This window comes from Dendrobates tinctorius, unplaced genomic scaffold, assembly GCF_039654945.1.
Source record: "Dendrobates tinctorius isolate UK_male_01 unplaced genomic scaffold, ASM3965494v1 ptg000103l, whole genome shotgun sequence".
NCBI lineage: Eukaryota > Metazoa > Chordata > Amphibia > Anura > Dendrobatidae > Dendrobates > Dendrobates tinctorius.
Window position 1 is genome coordinate 13,214,425 of NW_027361771.1, and position 23,243 is coordinate 13,237,667.

The 23,243-nt window shown below is 42.3% G+C and overlaps 1 protein-coding gene across 1 annotated transcript in view; it reads left to right on the forward strand.

The window, feature by feature from the left end:
- Nucleotides 1-23,243, forward strand: part of LOC141099955 (lysosomal alpha-glucosidase-like) — a 209,352-nt gene that overhangs the window by 151,389 nt on the left and 34,720 nt on the right. The window contains exons 11-14 of the mRNA XM_073588086.1: nucleotides 6,018-6,102; nucleotides 16,040-16,157; nucleotides 19,153-19,286; nucleotides 19,433-19,584. Coding sequence (XP_073444187.1) covers nucleotides 6,018-6,102; nucleotides 16,040-16,157; nucleotides 19,153-19,286; nucleotides 19,433-19,584 — 489 coding nt within the window. The remainder of the gene's footprint in view (nucleotides 1-6,017; nucleotides 6,103-16,039; nucleotides 16,158-19,152; nucleotides 19,287-19,432; nucleotides 19,585-23,243) is intronic.

Genomic DNA, 23,243 nt, shown 5'->3' on the forward strand with positions numbered 1-23,243 from the left:
GGGGAGAGAGTATGTATTTTTCACAGTAATTTTGTTTAATTCCCGAAAGTCGAGGTATGGCCGCAAACCACCATCTTTTTTCTTAACAAAAAAGAAGCCCGCCGCCACAGGTGAAACAGAAGGCCTAATATGCCCTTTGCGGAGACTCTCGGTAATGTACTCCTTCATGGCTAGACGTTCGGGCCCGGACAAATTGAACAGGCGAGCCTTGGGTAACTTGGCTCCAGGGACTAGATTAATGGCAAAATTAAAGGGTCTATGTGGTGGTAGCGCCTCAGCCTCACTTTCAGAAAATACGTCTTCAAAATCTTTCAGGTACTCCGGAATACCTTCCAGATCGACAGACGACACTGACACAGATTTTACTGGGGTAACAAGAGTTGTCAAGTTACAACATAGACCATTAGCCATACAACCCCACTGAATCATCTCCCCATGATCCAGTCAATAGTAGGATTGTGACGTTGAAGCCAAGGCATACCCAGTACCAGTCCAGCCGGCAGATTATTTAGAACAAAACACCTTAATTTTTCCACGTGAGTGGAACCCACTTTCAGCGAAAAATATCAGTCATGAAACAAATTCCCTCCTGGGTGATAGGAGAAGAATCAATTGCCACAATTTTAACAGGATCTTTTAACCTGACTGTCCCTATCTTAAGAAAAGTCACAACTTTGGCATCGATCAGATTAATAGAAGAACCACAGTCAACAAAGGCGGTAGTCACAACCGGACCGTCTGTAACTTCTAGTTTCACCGGAAGCAGAATTTTAGTAAGTGAGGAAAAGGGTACCTGGGAGTCTGGGCAACCTCCTCGATTGTTACCCAGACTCAGTCGTTTTCCTGACGGCTTCACTGAAGAAGGGCAAGAAGGACAGTTCCTTCTCCAATGTCCAGCGGATCCACAGTAAAAGCACAATTGGTTGTTTCTACGGCGTCTCCTCTCTTTTTCCACCAATGAGTTGGCACCAACCTCCTTTGGCTCAGGACTAGATGCAGAGTCTCTCAGATTGGAGAATAAAGGGGTCTCCTGCAGCATGACCCCTCTTTCCCACAGCCTACGGTCCATGTGGACAGCCTGGATCATAGCGTCCTCCAAAGAATCCGGTGGAGGATGAAGGGCTAGGGCATCTTTCAAACGTTCGGACAGGCCTCTACAGAACAAACCCCGGAGGGCAGCATCATCCCAGGAGACCTCCGCTGCCCAGCGTCTGAACCCAGAGTAGAACCATTCACCAGAGTGCCTCCCCTGTGTCACACTCATCAACATATCCTCTGCCAGACGCACTCTATCAGGCTCATCATAAATGTGCCCCAGAGCCTCAAAGAACAAATTCACAGACATACGTTCAGGAGCAGAGGAAGAGAGAGAGAAAGCCCATGCCTGTGGAGCCCCCCAAAGTAGGGAAATGATGACCCCCACCCTCTGGAACTCATCCCCGGAGGAGCGGGGCCTCAGAGAAAAAAAAAGCTTGCTTCCTTCTCTGAACGACCTGAACTCCTTTTTATCCCCTGAGAAAAGGTCTGGCAATTTGACCGGAGATTCGGGGGATGCCAATGACACATCTCTATCCCCAGCACTAGGAGCCCCTGCAGCGACAGCCCCCTGCACAGTATCCGCGAACTGTTGCTGGGTATGGGCAATCGTGCGTTGTTCCACATTAAGTTTGTGGAACATTTGGGTCAGGTGCTTGACCTGATCAGCCAAAGCTTTTATGGGATCCATGAGGATAAGACACTTTTTTCTTTTTTCTCTTCCTTCAGAGGAAGAAAAAAAAAACTGAAATGGTCAGCTATAAAGTCAGGAACACTGCACTGCACTTGCTCACTGAGCCAGTGCAAGTGTCCTGAGTACAAAGACTGTGCACAAAGATACCTGCGGAGCGGGGTCTCAGTTGTGACAATGCATGCTCCAAACTCACAGGACCTGAAGCATGTGGCTGCTGGGGGCGTGGCCTCAGCGCCACAGAGCCAGGAGCTGCAGGGAAACTCCTAGAAAGGTAACTACTGGACAATGTAACCAAGGGGCATACACAGAGACAGAAACCAGATAAAGCCGGGTCAAAGCACGAGATAGCAATACAGTACCAAAGGGTTAGACAGAATGGATAGTCAGGACGTAGCAATAGATCAGAAAACCAGAACGGGCAATAGACGGTACAATAGGGACAAACTGTAACGGAGTAACGTTAGCCAAGCCAGGAGGTCAGAACCGGAAAAGACAATAGTACGAAAACGAGAAACGGAGTACAGAGTGAGGGAACGGACTGGGTCATACACGGGAAGCAAACAAGCAACGCAGAATACACGCACACCAAGGGTCAGACACACCAGAACAACAGTATAGCTGACAGAGAACCCTGGTAAAGAGTGAGTATAAATACCCCTCCCAGATTCAGAAAGAGGCCACGAACACTTAACCCTGTGAGTGCAGGGCAAGAACCCTGTTCAAACCATGACAGATGCCACTTTAGTGTTGAGTGACAAATATTTTTTGGAAATGTGGAGACTAGAGATGAGCGACTTTGCCTTTTTTAGGGTCGAGTCGGGTTTCTTGAAACCCGACTTTCTCAAAAGTCGAGTCGAACGAAATCGGCCTACTATCGGGAAAAGTCGAAGGTCCGACTGAAAAACGAAACCCAATGCAAGTCAATTGGGAAGCAAAGTTGGCAGGGAGTGGAGGACAATAAACACACCTACATGCCGGACCGCTTTTTTAAAGTGCGCAAAATCTCTCTCTCTCTGGACGCTGCACATGTCATCTCGTTGCCCACAGTGTATGCCCTTGCTCAGTGGCTGAAAAAAGTCACGTGCAAGCATTCTGGGAAATCTGACTTTGGCGCTTGTTTTGCCGACTGCATGGCCGACTTCACGCTGTGGTCGGATTTCGGTCGGTGAAACCAACTTTGCCATAAGTCGGCGACTTATGAATCTGGCCGACCTGTTTCGCTCAACTCTAGTGGAGACTGCAATTTGGATCTTCATCTGGTGGTTTGCCTGTAGTATGAGGTGTGTCAGAGGCATATTATAATATTTCTACTCTGTGGAAATTGATGCAGCTGTAGTGGTGTGTGACAATAGTTTTTTGAAATGTGGAGACTCAAAGTTGGGTCTCCATCTGGTGAGTTGCCTGTGTAAGTAGGGCTCCCACACAGGCAGGCCTGCACTTACTTTCAGTCAACTACTTGTGTTACTTTCCATACATTTTTCTATGAATAGTACTGTATGAAACTGATGTTTGTGCCCTCTGACTGTGGCTGGGAAAAAAAAATAGAAGGTGTTGCATGAGGTGTGAGGTCTTCCAGGTAAGAAGGCTTACATCGCTTCATTAACCACTAGGTCTTCACTGAAACTTCAATTCAAAGCTGAAATTAATGCCACTTTTCATGGTGTCTCTCCCTAATTTTAGCTGTTTGGGAAGCTTTTTGTTACCCCTTAAGGTATATTGGATTGGTTTGGCCTCCCATTGAATTTAATGGGGTTCATTACCTATATATAGGTAACCAGCTTGAGCAACCAGTTAAATAAGGAAAAAAATGAAATATATATAAGAACTATCTACAGTAAGTAGTGCATTGTACTTTCAAGAATCCTCTAATACTATTTAATTATGAAGTTAAAGAAGAGTCACGAGAAATAAACACATTTTACTTCTACAGCCCCCAAGCTTATTTTCACCTTCTTGAACAGGCCAAATTTTACAATTCTGACCAGGGTCAAGTAATGACTCTGGAATGCTTCAACGCCGTGCCCACATCTTTCCCAGCAGATGATGGCTGACTTAACCAGCCATCATGTGCCTATAAAAGCTGTGGGTAGAGCGCAGCAGAACATTTAATAAGCGCTTGCAGTGGAACGAGTCATTCCTTGCTCCCATCGATGCACCCGTGACATGATTGCGGAGAGCTGATGGGTTGCCATGACAGCCAGGTGTCTGCTGAAGACCTCAATGCTTGTCATGACGTGTCTCCTACGAAAGCCAACCTGTGGTTGCTGTTCATAGAAGATCATGATTTTCACTATACATAGCAGTGCTGATGTACAAGTGATCAGATGAGTGCAGTTTCAAGTTCCCTAAGTGAACTATTAAATATCGTAAAATATGTTTTTAAAAATATGACAAAAATACAAAGGTTTAAATCACCCTCCTTTTGTCCTGTTAAATATAAAACAAATAAAAAATACACATAGTACTAAAGAAATTAATCCGATCGGTAAATGGAGTAATGAGAAAAAAAAATCAAAATTCAGTAATTACTGTTTTTAGCCACCATAACATTGCAATAAAATGCAATAAGAGGCAATCAAAACATTGCATCTAGTCCAAAATGATATCATTAAGAGTGTTAGCTCAAGTTGCAAAAATAAGCCTTCACACAGCCCCATATCTGAAAAATTTAAAACGTTATGAGTCTCTGAAAATGGTGCCACAAGCAAAAAATTTTATTTTTTGTTTAGAAATTTTCTAATTTATTGTTCACAACTTATAAAAAAAACTATATACTATATATACTTGCAATTTCAATGCACTTGGAGTATTTTTTTCTGCTTTCCAGTGCATCACATGATAAAATTATTGGTGTCATTTTAAAAGTACAACTTGTCTCACAAAAAACAAGCCCTCATTCAGTTTTGCGGACAGAAAAATATAAACGTTATGACTCTTAGAGGAAGGGGTGGAAAAAGCGAAAAAAGAAAAAAACTGACATATCCCATAAACATATGTTTTCAAATTTTTTACATTGTTCTTTGTTGGCGAACCCCTTATAGATATACAGTAACAACATCAGACCTGCTTGATGATCTTGTTATAACCTATGAGACTGGCATGTCTGTATTTGAACATTTTTTCACATTTTTTCCTAAAGATGATCTCAATTTCCTACTATTTACTATTATAAATGTCTGCAAGTTGTCAGGAGATTGTAGTTGGACAGGTCATACATAGCATATTTTTGTTCTATTTGTAGTGCATGTTGTCGTGTGGTCGGTACTACACCTCTGTATGCCTACAAATTCATATAAAAACAGGCATGCAGAGCTTTTTAATTTTTTTTTCTATCCAGAAGTAAGAGTGTCTGTTTAGTACCACCTTCAAGAGAATGGTTAACCTTTCATATAACATTGAAACTTGATAGTATTGACAGCCAAACCAGAACATTCATTCACAAACATAAATATTTTGGCGCTATTGCCCATTTTATAAATATAGTAAGGTTCTGGTTGGATGTTTGAGATGCCATATCTACCAGATGCCTGTTGACAGTACAAATCTTATACAAATATCCAGATATCAGGGAGCTCTTACGGAGGAAGGACCTATTCTGCATACCATTCCTGGTAAGCATTGCCCAAATTACGCCATACCTGTAGGATGGCAAGAAAGTGAATGATTACCTTCCCATGGAAAAATGTATTATCGTATATACCCGTGTATAAGCCGAGTTTTTCAGCACATTTTTTTGTGCTGAAAAGGCCCCCCTCGGCTTATACACGAGTCTTTGTCCCAGAAAGTCGGCGGGGGAGGAGGGAGCGGTGAGTCACAGAGGCTAAAGCCTGTGCTGCTGCTGTAATAGCGCACAGTGCCAGCCGCAGCCGCCGACTTCCAGCACACATCATACTCACCTACCTGCGCGTCCTGGGTGCTGGCACTGCATCTCGTTCTGTGGAGCGCATATTCATTGCCTTAATGAGCGGGGTCACATGATCGCTCAGCAGGAAGAGCTACAGGCGCCGACAGCCAGAACGAGATACAGTGCCAGCACCCAGGGCGCACAGGTCGGTGAGAATTGTTTGTTTTTTTCAATAGGAAACATGCAAACAGGGATAGGGGATAAGGAGTCAAGCACACAGGGACGGGACAGGGGAGGCATGCATACAATGACAGGGACAGGGGAGGCTTATACTCGAGTCGGCTTATACTTGATTATATACAGTAATAGTTGAAAAAACATTCTAAAGACATTAATTATGCTCCTCACAGGATTCAAAGTCTTAATACAAATTTTTTGTCACAGGATATGAATGAACCAGCTAACAACGTACATGGTTCTGTGGATGACTGTCCAAACGACACATTTGAAAATCCTCCATATGTCCCAGGTAAGTTTCACTCTCTAAAGTTCGGGAATACATTAATTTGAATATAAACTGCAGAATTAGCGAAATAATGTAAAACTTTATAAAATGTATTTATTTATTATGCTTTGCTTATATAGCACTTGTAACAACCCTGCTGGCTTCACTGCATGGCCTCCCATCCCCCACACACCAACTTGCTTTCGGCTTCAAGCCATGCTGTGAATTCTGTCTGTTGCCAGCTCTGTGTCTCTGCTCTTCATGTTTCCTGACTGTGTGTATAGGGGGGCGGCACCTGAACTCTCTGGTTCTTATGCAGTCAGGGTGCACTTGTGTAATATGTCCCTGACCAATCACCTAGAGCCCTTGACTATTTAGTTTCGCCACACCCACTGACCTTGGCCTGAGCAATGTCTATACTCAGTTAGCAACTTGCTGCTGAGCTAGCCAGGCCCTGTTCTGTGTATCTCCTTCTCTGGAGGATTACTCCTAGTCTTGCCTTGTACCTTGTCTGCCTGCCAGGAGGCTGAATATCCTGGCCCTTGAGTCTTGGTTCCAGTACCTTGTCTGTACTCTGTCCTACCTTAGTCTCCCTTTCTCCTTGTCCGTGGCTTCCTTCCTTGCTGTATCTTTCCTTGTGTCCTCCCTGTCTGTGAATCTGCACCCTTGCAGCTCTATCTGTGAATCTGCACCCTTGCAGCTCTCTCTGTGAATCTGCACCCTTGCAGCTCTATCTGTGAATCTGCACCCTTGCAGCTCTATCTGTGAATCTGCACCCTTGCAGCTCTATCTGTGCATCTGTGCTGATTTTGCATGCTGGTACAACTGGAAGTATAGTAAGTGGCTTTAGCGAGGAGGAAATGGTGGAGAGTGTACAGCTTTGGACTTCATAGTATCACCAAATATATAATTATCCCAATTGTCTTCAGTGATAATATTTTAGTAGCTAATATAAAAAAGCACCACCTTAGGCCTCCTACACATACATGTTTACAGTACATATGGCATCCGTTTTTCACGGATACCACGCGTACCCATTATAACCTATGGTGGTCTTCCCATGTCCGTGTTTTCACAAAGACCGTGTGTCCATGTGAGCCACAAGAAGACATCTCCATTTTTTTCCAGCAAAATGGATGACAAAGGCCAATACAAGACTATGGGTCCGTAAAAAACACGTATCGCACATGGATGACATTCGTGTACCATCCGTGTGCTGTGCGTGTTTAAAATTGCAAAGTATAGGAGAAGCTTTGTAATTTCAACCTTTATTTATCCACACCGGAGAAACATTGATGGCACACTTTATCCTAAACACTGATGACATTGGTACAGTGTTTTCAGGTACCGGTTTCACACAGATGTGTGAAGGGGGCTTTATCTACATGAGTTAAACTCTGAAACCCCATATATATGTGAAACAGATAGATAGATAGATAGATAGATAGATAGATAGATAGATAGATAGATAGATAGATAGATTTCAAATACAGTAGTGACCAAAAGTTTTGCATTTTTTTAAAGTGTGATTACTTTTGTCTGGTTGTTGTGATGCCATTTTCGTGGTGATGAATTGAAAGTGAATGAAGTTGTCATCATGCAAGACCTTAATTATAACCAAAATCCTTTACAATACAGGTATGGTCATTTAATTAAAGAAAACTGACTGAGAAAAGCTTTGCATCTACTATTTATTGTTCCCAATATAGAGAGCAATTCATTACTTACAATGCCATAACTTAGTGTTTTGTAGCATAACCTCGTTGCTTTAATTACTGCACCACACCAACAGGACATTGAAGCCACTAGAATATTCGGGACATCCTGAGGGATCTTGCTCCATTCAATTTGCAAATCTGCAAACAATTCATCTTTATTGCTATGGGGACAGGCCCCAACTCGTCGCCCTATCTGATCCCAAAGGTGCTCTATAGGGTTTAAATCAGGTGTTTGGCTTGGTCACTGGAACAGGCGAACATTTTTCTTTGCTAATCAATTTGGATGTGTGCCCTTCATGACCCAGCCTATTTTGACCTTAATGACCTGGCCATTTTTTGCAATTCTGACCAGTGTCCCTTTATGAGGTAATAACTCTGGAACGTTTCAACGGATCCTAGCAATTCTGAGAATGTTTTCTCGTGACATATTGGGCTTCATGTTAGTGGTAAATTTAGGTCAATAATTTTTGCGTTTATTTGTGAAAAAATGGAAATTTGGTGAAAATTTTGAAAATTTTGCAATTTTCAAATTTTTAATTTTTATTCTGTTACCCCAGAGAGTTATGTGACACAAAATAGTTAATAAATAACATTTCCCACATGTCTACTTTACATCAGCACAATTTTGGAAACAACATTTTTTTTTGTTAGGAAGTTATAAGGGTTAAAAGTTGACCAGTGATTTCTCATTTTTATAACAAAATTTACAAAACCATTTTTTTTAGGGACCACATCACATTTGAAGTCACTTTGAGGGGTCTATATGGCAGAAAATACCCCAAAGTGACACCATTCTAAAAACTGCACCCCTCAAGCTACTCAAAACTACATTCTAGAAGATTATTAACCCTTCAGGTGCTTCCCAGGAACTAAAGCAACGTGGAAGGAAAAAATGGACGTTTTAATTTTTCCAACAAAAATTTTCTTTTAGCATCAATTTTTTCATTTTCACATGGGTAACAGGATAAAATGGATCATAAAATTTGTTGGGCAATTTCTCCTGAGTACATCGATACCTCATATGTGGTCATAAACCACTTGTCACGGTCCAATTCTTGGATCCATGTCAGAGTCTGGGTTCCCTCATGAAAACCTTTATTTTCAGGCTTCTGGGGGCTTGATATGGGTTTTTGCCCCCGGTGGCCACAAGTATCATTACATCTGATACTTTCTTTAGTTTGCCTTTTGCCCCCGGTGGTCACTGGGGTTATAGCAGCTTTTGGCCCCTGATCATTTGACCATTCCCTTTTCCTATATAGGGTCACATGGTCTATGAGCAGGTGTTGGTAATAGCAGCATTTTCCTTTTGGATGCAAGCCACAGTGATGTGAGCAGCGGGCTCTGAGGTGAAGAGCCACTGCTGAAACTGGTGTGAGCTCTGACTGCCCGGTGTCTGCAGCAGAGTTAGACAGTGAAGGTGGCAGCTGGCTCTTAGGTGTTGAGCCACTGCGAAAAGTTTATCCGGTGATTCACTCTGCTGCCTGATGACTGCAGCAGAGCAAGATAAGCGTTTTTGTGTTTTTCCCTTTTTCCTTTGGGTGTTGTGCAGTACACTTTATTCCCTGTCTCACCTCCTGGGGAGGGGGTTGGGGGTTTAGCTCAGGGCTAAACAGGAGACAGGGACAGGTCGGGGACTTGGGCCTCACTACCTTCAAGTGTACCCCCTAGTTAAGGAAAGTCAGGGTACCCCCTTAGTGTTAGGGGCAGTTCAGGGGCCCAGGTTCCATGTCTCCTGCTTTGTCCCAACTGCCCCGTGACACCACTGTTTGGGAGCACGGCAGGGCTCAGAAGGGAAGGAGCGCCATTTGACTTTTTGAATGGAAAATATGCTGGACTATTTAGCGGTTGCCATGTCGCGTTTGGAGAGCCCATGTGTGCCTAAACATTGGAGCTCCCCCACAAATGACCCCATTTTGGAAGCTAGACCCTCCAAGGAACTTATCTAGATGCATAATGAGCAATTTGAACCCCCAGGTGCTTCACAAATTGATCCGTAAAAAAAAAGTACTTTTTTCACAAAAATGTTCTTTTAGCCTCAGTTTTTTCATCTACACATGGGCAACAGGATAAAATAGATCCTAAAATCTGTTGGTCAATTTCTCCTGAGTACACCGATACCTCATATGTGGTCATAAACCACTGTTTGGGCGCACGGCAGGGCCCGGAAGGGAAGGAGCGCCACTTGACTTTTTGAATGGAAAATTAGCTCCAATCGTTAGCGGACACCATGTCGTGTTTGGAAAGCCCCTGTGTGCCTAAACACTGGAGCTCCCCCACAAGTGACCCCATTTTGGAAACTAGACCCCCTAAGGAGCTTATCTAGATGTCTGGTGAGCACTCTGAACCCCCAAGTGCTTCACAGAAGTTTATAACGCAGAACCGTGAAAATAAAAAATACTTTTTTCCCTCAAAAAATGATTTTTAGCCCACTATTTTTTATTTTCACAAGGGTAATAAGATGAATTGGACCCCAAAAGTTGTTGTCCAGTTTGTCCCGAGTACGTTGGTACTCCATAAGTGGGGGAGGACCACTGTTTGGGCACACGTTGGGGCTTGGAAGGGAAGTAGTGACGTTTTGAAATGTCGACTTGATGGAATTGTCTGTGGGCGTCATGTTACGCTTGCAAAGCCCTTGATGTACCTAACCAGTGGAAACCCCCCACAATTTACTGCAATTTAGAAAATAGACCACCCAAGGAACTAATCTAGATGCGTGGTGAGCACGTTGAACCCCCAAGTGCTTCACAGAAGTTTATAGCGCAGAGCCGTGAAAATAAAAAATAATTTTTTATCCACAAAAATTATTTTTTTAGCCCCCAATTTTTAATTTTCCCCAAGGGTAACAGGAGAAATTAGACCCCCAAAGTTCTTGTGCAATTTTTCCTGAGTACATTGATACCCCATATGTGACGGTAAACCACTGTTTGGGCACACGTCGGGGCTCGGAATGGAGGCAGCACTGTTCGACTTTTTGAACGCAAAATTGGCTGGAGTAAATGGTGGCGCCATGTCGTGTTTGGAGACCCCCTGAAGTGCCTAAACAGTGGAAACACCTCAATTCTATCTCCAACCCTAACCCCAACACACCCCTAATCCCAACCCTAATCATAACCCCAATACACCCCTAACCCTAATACCAACTATAACCCTAATCACAAACCTAACCCTTGCCCTATTTCTAACCCTAACCCTATTTCTAACCCTAATTGAAAACTAAAAATATTTTATTTGTCCCTATGGGGGGTGATAAGGGGGGGCGGTGATTTACTTTTTTATTTTATTTTGATCACTGTGAGAGTTTATCACAGTGATCAAAATAAAAAATAATGAATCTGCCGCAGGGAAATGCCGGCAGGCGCATTGCGCATGCGCCCGCCATTTTCCATGATGGCGGCGCCCATGGACCGGGACACCGGGACTGCCAGGGGGGTTAGTGAGTATCGTGGGGGGATCGGAAGGTGGGGGGGAGCGGAGGGAAGGGGGAGGGGGTAGATTGTGGCAGCGGCGGCCAATCGCCGCCGTCAGTCGGTGGCGGCGCCCGATCGGTGCCGTCAGTCGGCGCGGGGGGTTAACTTAGTGTCTCCAGCCATGTCCAATGCTATTTCAGCATCAGCCATGGCTGGATTGTAATATTTCATCAGTTTTCATTGATGAAATATTACTATCGCTCTGATTGGCTGTTTCACTTTTAACAGCCAATCAGAGCGATTGTTGCCATGTGGGGGTGACGCCACGCCCCCTGTGGTGAAGAACAAAGCCCCCTGTATCTGCGGGTTGGGTGACCTTTCAGTGACCCCGGTCACCCGACCCGCAGGGGGGCTTTAAAGTCATTAGTCGGGAAGGGGTTAAGGGTACCGTTACTCTTAGCGATGCACCCGCGATCCCGACAACGATATGGATCGCTGGTGCATCGCCAAGTGGTCGCTAGTGAGCTGCCAAACAGGCAGATCTCACCAGCGACATAGCAGCAGTCGGGGTCGCTACTTACCTGTCAGACGCGGCGATCCTGACGTCCTCCACCCGCGTCCACGCGTCGCTGGTCCAGGATGTTCTCGCGCGATCAGCGATAACCAGCGGGGGAGCCGGTCGAAGGTAAGTATCACATGTAGCGATATCGATAGCAATATCGCTGCTGCGTCACAAAATCAGTGACGTTACAGCGATAATGCTAGTGAAATCGCTATGTGTAACGGGCCCTTAGGATCATTGTCTTCTTGGAGTTTCCAGCCCCTGCCTACATTGGCTTTACCATGTGGCAGCTTTCCATTCTCCAGTATATCCATTTATATTTCCATCAATTCTATGCAAAGAGCCAATGGCAGATGCAAAAAAGCAGCCCAAAACAATGATATTGCCACCCCCATGTTTCACTGTAGGTGGTTTTTACTTTACATCATTATGTTTTCTAATTGGGTGGTAAACATAGTGCTTGTCAGCACTACCAAGCAGGTTAAACTTTGATTCATCTGACCACAACACCTTAGGCCAGGGGTAGGAAACCTCTGGCCCGCCGGCCATTTAAGGCCCTCAATGACTTATTATCCAGCCCCTGGGTAGATTCCTGGTGACCACAGTACTTGGGCTGGCAGCTGTATTTTGATGGCAGCTGTCCCATTAATTATGTCCTGCTCTGTGAGCATGTGTATGCAGTGTTCACAACTGAACACTGAGGCACGTGCAATAAAAGGTTACATCCTGACACCAGTGCTAGCATCAAGACGTAATTTATAGGTGGAATTAGCTCTTAGCTGTCGCATCAGTTTGGTGACTCACTTTGATACCATATTCTTCACTCATTTTATGCAAAATCTGTGCAACACTTTTATGGACATCAGATACTGACTTTTTATTAATAACTAGCTGAAGAGCCAGGCATTGCCTGGGCATAGTAACCAACTGTGGTTAGTTATAACAAATTATAATGATTATATTGCACATAGAAACCGTGCATCTAATCCTATCCTGTGTGATACTGACTGCTGAGCCATGTATCTATTCCTATCCTGTGTGATACTGACTGCTGAGCTGTGTATCTAATCCTATCCTGTGTGATGCTGACTGCTGAGCTGTGTATCTAATCCTATCCTGTGTGATACTGACTGCTGAGCTGTGTATCTAATCCTATCCTGTGTGATACTGTCTGCTCAGCTGTGTATCTAACCCTATCCTGCGTGATACTGACTGCTGAGCCGTGTGTCTAATCCTCTCCTGTATGATACTGTCTGCTGAGCTATGTATCTAATCCTATCCTGTGATACTGACTGCTGGGCTGTGTATCTAATCCTATCCTGTGTGATACTGACTGCTGAGCTGTGTATCTAATCCTATCCTGTGTGATACTGACTGCTGAGCTGTGTATCTAATCCTATCCTGTGTGATACTGTGTGCTGAGCTGTGTATCTAATCCTATCCTGTGTGATACTGTCTGCTGAGCCATGTATCTATTCCTATCCTGTGTGATACTGACTGATGAGCTGTGCATCTAATCCTATCCTGTGTGATACTGACTGCTGAGCCGTGTATCTAATCCTATCCTGCGTGATACTGCCTGCTGAGCCGTGTATCTAATCCTATCCTGCGTGATACTGCCTGCTGAGCCGTGTATCTAATCCTATCCTGCGTGATACTGCCTGCTGAGTCATGTGTCTAATCCTCTCCTGTGTGATACTGACTGCTGAGCTGTGTATCTAATCCTATGCTGTGTGATACTGCCTGCTGAGCCATGTGTCTAAAGGGGGTTTTACACATAGCGATATCGCTAGCACGTCACCGATTTTGTGACGTTATAGCGATATCGCTATGTGTGATACTTACCTCCGACCGGCTCCCCCGCTGTCCATCGCTGATCGCGCGAGAATGTCCGGCTCCATTTCTCCTCGGGCGCTTCCTGCTGGGCTTCCAGCTGGCGCCGACGAGCGACGCATGGAGGCGGGCGGGAGGACGTCAGGATCGCTGTGTGTGAAAGGTGAGTATCATGCGCTGCATCGATGCTGCATCGCTGTGAGGTCTTTCTGTGTGACAGCTCACTAGCGATCATTTAGCGATGCACCAGCGATCCTGACCGGGTCGAATCGCTGGTTGGATCACTGGTGCATCGCTAAATGTAAAGGGGGCTTAATCCTCTCCTGTGTGATACTGACTGCTGAACTGTGTATCTAATCCTATCCTGTGTGATACTGGGCTCCCCCTGCAGTCTGTGTCAGAGGGTGGTCTGTGTTGGCACGGTAATAAATTGTTTTATTTCCAGCTTTACAGAAGGCCGATAACACCATAGAAATGATCACAATAATACTCCTCAGTTACCACAACTGTCTACAAAGAAAACTGTTGCTGATAGCAACCAATCACAGCTCATTTTTCATCTTTTAAACAGCTCTGGGACAGCGTGGCGAGTTTTGAGTGGTGACTTTTGTGTTTCAACTTTTATGTGGCGAGGTTGGTGTATGTGTGGTGAAATGTGTGCTGAGGGTGGTATATGTGTTGAAGCATGTGGTAGTGTGTGGCGCATTTTGTGTGTGTGTTCATATCCCCGTGTGTGGTGAGTATCCCTTGTCAGGGTCTCACCTTAGCAACTGTACGGTATATACTCTTTGGCGCCATCGCTCTCATTCTTTAAGTCCCCCTTGTTCACATCTGGCAGCTGTCAATTTGCCTCCAACACTTTTCCTTTCACTTTTTCCCCATTATGTAGATAGGGGCAAAATTGTTTGGTGAATTGGAACGCGCGGGGTTAAAATTTCGCCTTACAACATAGCCTATGACGCTCTTGGGGTCCAGACGTGTGACTGTGCAAAATTTTGTGGCTGTAGCTGCGACGGTGCGGATGCCAATCGCGGACATACATGCACACCCACATTGAGCTTTATGTATTAGATGTGATGAACTTTGGAGGAAGTTTTTGGTGGCCGTTCACTTCTAGGTTTGTCAGTGATTCCATAACCTTCTTTTTCTTTCTTTTTTATGCGTGACACTTTACTCTGAGAACAGGTGAATTCCATTGCTACCTCTTTTAGGCTTTTCCATGACTTCACTCTCAGAATAAAAAGCTTCCTGACATCTGGTGATAATTTTGGCTTCTTCTTTGCCTTGTTTTAAACTAAAAGCACACAAAGAAAAAAAAATTGACTACCCAAAAATTCGACTAGCCATGACAAAATATGCAAATGTTGAAAACTAACATATAAAGGGATAAAACAGTGTCAAACACAATTTTCATCCTTATAACTGACAACAATTGGCTTCCAATATACTAAAATCACCAGGAAACTGGCATCACAACAAGCAGACAGAAGTAATCACACTTTTAAGCCAAAATGCAAAACTTTTGGTCGCTACTGTATGATTGAGGTTTAGATTTCAACACATGAAGGTTGTGTTTTTTTACATTAGTCGCTAAAATGTTGGCATTGGAGACAGTGGGGATAACTTTCATTCATTGTACTTAATAAGGGGCTACAATGTTTATAGTGGGCTTTATTGGTTGTTCATGCTCCACGATACAGAACAGCCTAGAAGTCTGATGACATAAAAACTGAAAACCGCCATAAGTTACGTTGAGTGAAGAAAAACAGCCTCTGTCCTATAGATAACCAGCTTGAGCAACCAGTTAAATAGGGAAAAAAACTAATACATACGAACTATGTAGTGGCATCGTCTATTCAAGAATCTAGTATTATTTCAGTTATGCAATCAAAAACAAGTCTCCCTAAGAAAAAACAACAACTTGTTTTATAGTTTTTATAAAGATTCCTCTTTTTGATCAAGATTACTCACTCCTCACGCTTCATCATTGTATCAATAAAATACATTTGAACATTTTTGTGTTCCTTTTGCTTTGAAAAAAAAATCACACACACAAAAAGAAAGAAAATGTATTTTAAATTTTATCCATTCTCTTTTTTCCCCCCATCCCTTAGAATGATTGTCAACTATGATCTTGTGTTTAGGGCAATTAACTAGTTTATGAGGTCAGAAGTTGAAGATAGCAGCCCTAGATGTATATGGCTCCTTGTGAGGATGTTAGTTAATAATAAATGACTCTCTGTAAGACCCCATACCTCTGGGAAGCACATGTCTGCTCCCTTGACCTATTTCCCCTACATAGGGAAATTAACATTAGCTTGCAACATGTGATTCATAAACTTATCTCTCATTTTTTATACCAATAAAATAGGTGTGAGAACTGGTTGGAAATAGTTGACAAGTATCTTACTCTACTTTTTCTCTCTCCACTTTAATTACAGGGGTAGTAGGAGGTGTACTAAGGGATACTACAATCTGTGCTTCCAGTAACCAATATCTCTCATCACACTACAACCTTCATAACATGTATGGGTTCCACGAAGCCATAGCATCTCATAAGTAAGTTATCGAGATATGGAAAGAAAATCTACCATTTAACAGAAACTAAACCCATGGTAATACCATGAAAAAAACAAAGACAGGAACAAAATAATTTAATACCCTTCAGTAAATAAATAAGTAGCATAGTGCATGACAATAATAAAAAGTACTTAGTTATCTTGTTTTGTGATAGAAAAAAAAATGCGAAAGCCATCCTACCACTCCATGGTGACCGTAATTGGGACAGTCCTAACTCTAATATTAAAAACCTTACTGCTTTATATGCACATGATGCAGACAGAAAAAAATCCCAGTTCATACGTTTTGGTTTTTAATGGTAATACCATGCAGCATTTCCAATCTGATTAGACCACAGATTCATTTTTTGCTTCTCTCTGAGCTCTGGTGTATTGAAACAGTATTGCAACCCTGTCTGCCTGTTAGCTGGAAGCTGAAGGACTGAGAGAAACCTGCAGATGTGTCAGGTATAATCACACAGAGTTCTGTATTGAGATCAGAGAGTGGCCATTACACATCACACTGGTATCTGTCACGGTCACTTGTGTCTGGACGCAGCGAGTACCGCAAGGCGAACCCATATGACACACGTGACCCTGGATACACCGCTTCCAGTTGGGCGAATTTAAATAATAAGACGTGCAGCTGGATACACCGCCTCCAACTGGCGAATTTAGGTATTACACATATTTATACAATAGTCTGGAAACCCCGCCTCCAGTAAGGCGAATTTAAATAATAAAGGGGAACCTGAGTAACATTAACAATGGTGGGCCCTGCGATAGGGAATAGGGACGTGGAGACCTCCTGCACTCCCCTGAGCCAGAGTCCCTGCACTCCTAATGTTCCCTATGCCGGTTCTGCACCGGGCGATGCACAGGAACCTTAAAACCCTGACTCGCCCTGACCCTAAACCCTCACTAGGGAATTGGTCGGTGCGGAAACTAATCCCACCACTGCACTAAACACACACAAGGGAAAGTGACAATACAGGAGGAACACCACTTAGCTTTGCTCTGTTGCATACGCTCCTAGCAACAGAGCCCACCACCTGCGTGCATCTTCTCCTCCACCCGGATCCATCACCATAACCGGATCCATCACCATAGTGCAGCCTTGGAGCAGAGTCCACCACCAGTTGCAGCTGCCCAGTAAACAGAGTCCCAAAGATGAGTCCAGCTTCTGCCAAAAAGTCCAGCATGCTTGAGTCCAGTTTTCAGCAACCAAGTCCAGCATGCTGAGTGCAACTCTCACCATCGTCGCCACTCCAACAAGCCATGCAAGCACCTCCTGCTGACACCATAAACTGTGACTCCACCACGCCATGCCAGCCCTCCATGCAGACTCCATAGCTGACTCAACCCCTCTGGCTGGGCGGCCCAGGACTCTCATTCAGCTCCTTCTTTCCCCCAGGCTTCCTTGAGAATGACTAACTCACAATATCACCAACAGTGATTGAACACACCTGACTCTCTTTTATAGAGCCTCACACCTGATTTATAATTACGTGCACATTAAACCAAAGAAACTAAAGTGCACTACCGCTCACCACCACCGGGGCAACTTAGAATGAACGACACCACGTGTAATAATTCTAATGGCCACCAGGGGCAATCAACCCACTTTGGCACCAAGCCAAAGGAAAAAAAGTTCACTTTGTCCATTTACTTGTCAGATCCACCTTGGATCATGACAGTATCTACCCTTACATATAAAATCAGCTCTGGAGACAGAGTTTTCTTTCAGGCAGCATCCTACCCATAGCCTAGAAGAGGTAATTTATGTAAAGTGATAAAAGATGATTTCTCAACAACACAGCATCTCATATGAGGCATAAAGTTATGCACTGGACAGCAAATAAAATGACAGGTCTGAGAGAACAGATGATGCTGATGGTTTTAGCACTTTTATGATATGTCTAAATGAATATTGATAGAGGTTGCATTTAGCTTTTGGATATAAATACATACTAATACTAATATATACTAATGGAGAGAGGAAGTAAAAATTGACAATTTTTCTTTGCTTAAAAATAGGAAATACTGTAACTTCTTGTTGCATCTAGTTTGATAATAGGTTTGACTTACAGTGTCTACATAAGAAATATGCAACTTTCAAATTGTCTTATATGGATAGTGCATTAAGCATTACTGTATTACTTTTTCTGGGTAATGTTCTGATACGTCTTGGAGAATGTAAAATGTAATGAAGTTATTTTTTCAATTTAAATTATCTGATTTTTTTTTAAATGGTAAGTCTGAACCAGGATGTAGATAAACTCCTGTGGTTTGTACAACCTTTTTCAGAGATAATTACGGTAAGTGTAATGTGAACAGTCTCTATATTACAAATTGTAAGACATACAGCAGACAATGAGTTAAATAGCAGGTAGCAGGAGATTCAGATTTCAGAAATCAAAGTAGAATGCGGATATGGTTGCAGCTTTATATGGATAGTCACTAAATACCAGTTTGTAATGCTTACAGCAAAGAATTGGATAACCAGCAGGTCTGAGGAGCAGTAGATGCAAGTTGTAGAAGTTACAGGAATTTGAAAAGATTATTGTATCTGAAGAGATTGGATACTTCAGAGCTTTTCATTTAAAACAATCTCTAAAGGTGTATTTTCAGTGATGTCGGTGTCCCACCCATAGATCTTATCAGCTCATTTACATAATAAGAAAAATGTGAATTTCTCTTGAATAAGTCATTGAATTGCAAATATCAGGGTATCATTTGATTCAAGTTTCTATGACCTGTATGCCCATATAAACAGCTTAATAGGGTTAATCCTACTGACAAATGCCCTTCAATGAATTCTGAAAATATCATTCCTGCACAGTCTTCAATCAAACTGGCTTAAAAAACGCCAATTTTAATGAATTGGGTCTCAACAAATCAATGTTTGAGGAGTATGAACTACAGAAGTAGGCGGCGATGAGCAGCAAAATCTAAATGTGTTTAATTAATTGAGAATTTTTCATCTATTATGGCAGTGCTTTGATAAAGATTAGAGGAAAACGTCCCTTTGTGATTTCTCGATCTACCTTTGCCAGTCATGGTCGATATGCAGGTCATTGGACAGGAGATGTCGAGAGCACCTGGGAACAGTTGTATTATTCTATACCAGGTATGATGTTTTTAATATTATTCTTGATATTTCCAATAAGGGGTTGTCTAGGCATACTCTCTCTCTGGAATTGACATTAGACATGAAGAGACCCAACTGTATACTCTAATAATTCTAATGTGGGTTTTTTGTCCGTTGCTTCGCAGCTATATTACTGTTTAATATGTATGGGGTTCCTTTAGTTGGAACTGATCTTTGTGGATTTGTGGGAGATGTGACAGAAGAACTTTGTGTGCGCTGGAGTCAAGTCGGAGCTTTTTATCCATTTATGAGGAATCACAACACAATGGATGCAGTGGTAAGAAAATAAGTTGACATATAGTTCTGTGCAAAGGCAGATTTGGAATAAATGACACAGTGCAAGAATACTTTCGAAAATAGAAGTGATAATACTTTGTTTTTCCAATTAACAAAATGCAAAGTGAAAGAACAAAAGAGAAATCTAAATCAAATCCATATTTGGTGTGACAGATCTTTGCCTTCAAAACCCCAATTTTTCCAGTTAAACTTGCACACAGTTTAAAAAAAAAATTGGCAGACAGATTGTTACTAGGGACCAGTCTTTGTTGGTGTAGTGTGCCTAACCAATTTTTTAAATGCTAAGGAAGCCTTTGCAGGTTTTTTTTGTAAATTTTTCTAATTTACTGAGATAATGACTTTTGGGTTTTCACTGGCTATAAGCCATAATCATCAACATTAACAGAAATAAAAACTTGAAATAGATGAGTCTGTTTGTAATGACTCTATATGAGTTTCACTTTTTGTATTGAAGAACTGAAATAAATTAACTTTTTGATGATATTCTAATTTTGTGAGAAACACCTGTATATCCGCCAGATAGTGGCTACAGTTAGGATAGTTGCTAGGCATCCGTCTTTCTGGAAAACATTTCTTTGCAGTGGCAATTTTCTTTGTTTTTTTTTTTTAGACACTAAAATTATTGGCATACAAATGCATGCCAGCCAAAATGAGGACAAAAGAGCACACTTTTGGCCTCCATCTGGAAAACGGGGTTCTATGAGGACATTACAATGTATGTTGGGAAAGGATTATAAATGCTGTAGGCTAAGTGCACAGATGAAGAGGGTAATTAAAGTTAGTTATCTGCTGGAGAGCAGACACAAAGTTTGTATACACGAGAGTGGAAGGCAACAAATTTATAGCCTGCGGAAATAACTCTTCCTGTGTTCAAAAGAACTAGAAGCCATCTCTTTGCAGCTGGATTCCAGTTACGTATATTGTTTTTTTGTGACCATTATAGGTTTTATAGTTATAGGAGACATATGTATTTTCTGTATCATTATGAAACCCTGTAATGTATAACTTGGGTGAGATCCTCCCTTTTAATTTGCCATGTGGGCAACGATTTTGGTCTGCTGTGTTTAAGGAGGTACATTTGCTTCATGCTTATCCTTGAGTAGGAAGATGTTTGATAAAGAAGCTGTAAACCAGTCTGCAGGTTATGCCATTTTTTGACAATTTTAAGGTATTGCTGTTGCTGCTAAAATGTCTATGGTAACCCAGATACAATGTGGAATATATATACTGGGCCTGATGTTTTGAATGACTAAGCTTAACATCAATAGACTGTTTAAAATCGTTTATCCCATAAAGTTGGAAGATTGGGATTTCTGGCTCCAGCGGTTATACCGTATGTGATATGAGAACATTGTAATATAATAAGAGTGTGTTATACTCGCTAATACTTTATTACATGTTCCTACATGAGTGAGATTGTCTGGAAAAACGCTGGATGGAGTCAATTTGTGACTATCAGTGTGCAATACAGTGGTAGTTTTATATGTTTGTTTGTCTTTTTGTCGAGTGCACCTTTAATAGGAATTTTTTCCTTTAAGGGATTGAAATAAAGTATATTAGTTTTAAATATTTTTTTTGTTGATATTTCACCAGCCCACTGCTTATCTACATTCTATTGGTTGGTAGATCATTGCTGTAAAAATTGTTAATAAGGCTATGGCAGGATTCTTGACCACAGGTATTGATACTAATGCATGGATTTCAGAGGCAAGAGATGTGTTTTCTGATAAACAATTTGTACAAAAGAAATACACTCCATCCAATAGTGTGGCAATTAAAGAGCTAGATAAAGTTTACAGGAACCAGATCACCTCCTGGTGGTTCAAAGTTTGGACAACTACATCCGATCTGGGATTGTGCCTCGCCACCTCAGAATTACCCTCACTCCTGGCTTCAGATATAAAAATGCGTCTCTATTAGCGAAATGGGAAAAAGAGGCAACTGAGAGCTCCATTAAATTTATGCGTCTTCTTTTAGAAAAAGAAAAAATAAATTTAAATTCTTTGACAGAATCCCTTAAGGAGCAGATAGAAATCACAAAAAAGTATAGTAAGGAATCTGATTTTGCAGAAAGGGAAACAAATTTACAAAGTAGTTTTGAAAAATTTCAGTTTCATCTGAAAGAGAGAAAGCATAGGCTCTACAATAGAGATCTACAGGAGTTCAAAGACAATAAGGCCTATACGGTTCAGGTGGTTAGAAATAACAGACCGGTTGAGACAGACATTTCATCGTCTGAAGCTGAATTCTCAGATACGGACAACAGACCAAGACATTTTAGAGGGAGAGGAAGGTGAAGAGGTGGACGAGGTGGTGGTAACTTTAGGGGTTCTAATAAGAGATCACCACAGAAAGATTTTTTACACCTGAGTTACCCGTTAAGAAACCGGCTAAATCCTCACAGTCAACAAGAGGGCCACAGGTACTGTAATTAACCAGTCCTCTCGACCCCTTACCGAGACTGAAATGTGTGTGTTAAGCAAGGGCCTATCTTTTCTACCGACATCAGATCTAGATATCTTTGAGACTGCAAAGGACCTACATTTGTTTGCCCGAAAGTTGAAGTGGAAGAAACACTTTGCTAGACAGGACCAGAGAGCCTCAGCTGATCTGGGGATCTCTGAAGACCTGCTACAGGATGTAAGGTTTCTTTTCCACTTGGGAGATATGGACCCCAACACTAGGGGGAGGGTCCTTTTGCTAGCCTCAAGAAGAAAAGCAAGAATATGCCCCCGCCCGCTGGGGATGTGAATTCGATTGATGTCTTTATTGGTCTTGTTACAAAAGATCTGGTTGATGCAGGAGAAAGTTTGAACTCTAAGACACGTAACCTTAAAAAAGATGAGATGATGGGTCTTATAAGTTTAGAAAAAGATCAGAGTATTACCATCAAAAACTCCGACAAAGGAGGAAACGTAGTTGTGATGGATACAACACAATATAAGAACAAGTGTTTATCAATATTGGAGGATCAAACAAATTACGAAATTCTTCCAACAGATCCATTAAATGCTCTGATGGAGTCCCTCAAATTATTAATCAATGAAGGTTTTACACTTGGGGTAATTGACAAAAAAGAAAAAGAATTCTTGTTGCCCTCACACCCAGTGATGGCTACCTTCTACTGTCTACCAAAAATACATAAAGGCTTGGATCCTTTGAAGGGTAGACCTATAGTTGCTGGAATTGACAATCTGACTCAGAATTTGGGCATTTATATTGATGAAATTCAAAGACCATTTGTAACAAACCGGAATTCTTATGTACGGGATACGGGGGACCTTCTACAAAAGCTGGATGGGTTATGCCTGGAACAAGACATGATCCTTGGCAGCATTGATGTGGAGGCCCTGTATTCCTCAATACCCCATGAAAAAGGGCTAATGGCGGTGGAATATTATCTGAAGACTCGCAGAATTTTTTTTGCTAAACACAGTTTCTTTGTGGTCAAAGCTTTAGAATTCTGCCTGACCAATAATGTATTCCGATTTGGTAACAAGTATTTCCACCAGCTCAGGGGCACTGCGATGGGTTGCCCTTGTGCACCTACGTATGCAAATCTGCTCCTGGGCTGGTGGGAAGAAAAAGTTGTCTTTAATGATGATCTCTCTCTCCATGGTAGAGTAGCCCTGTGGCTGC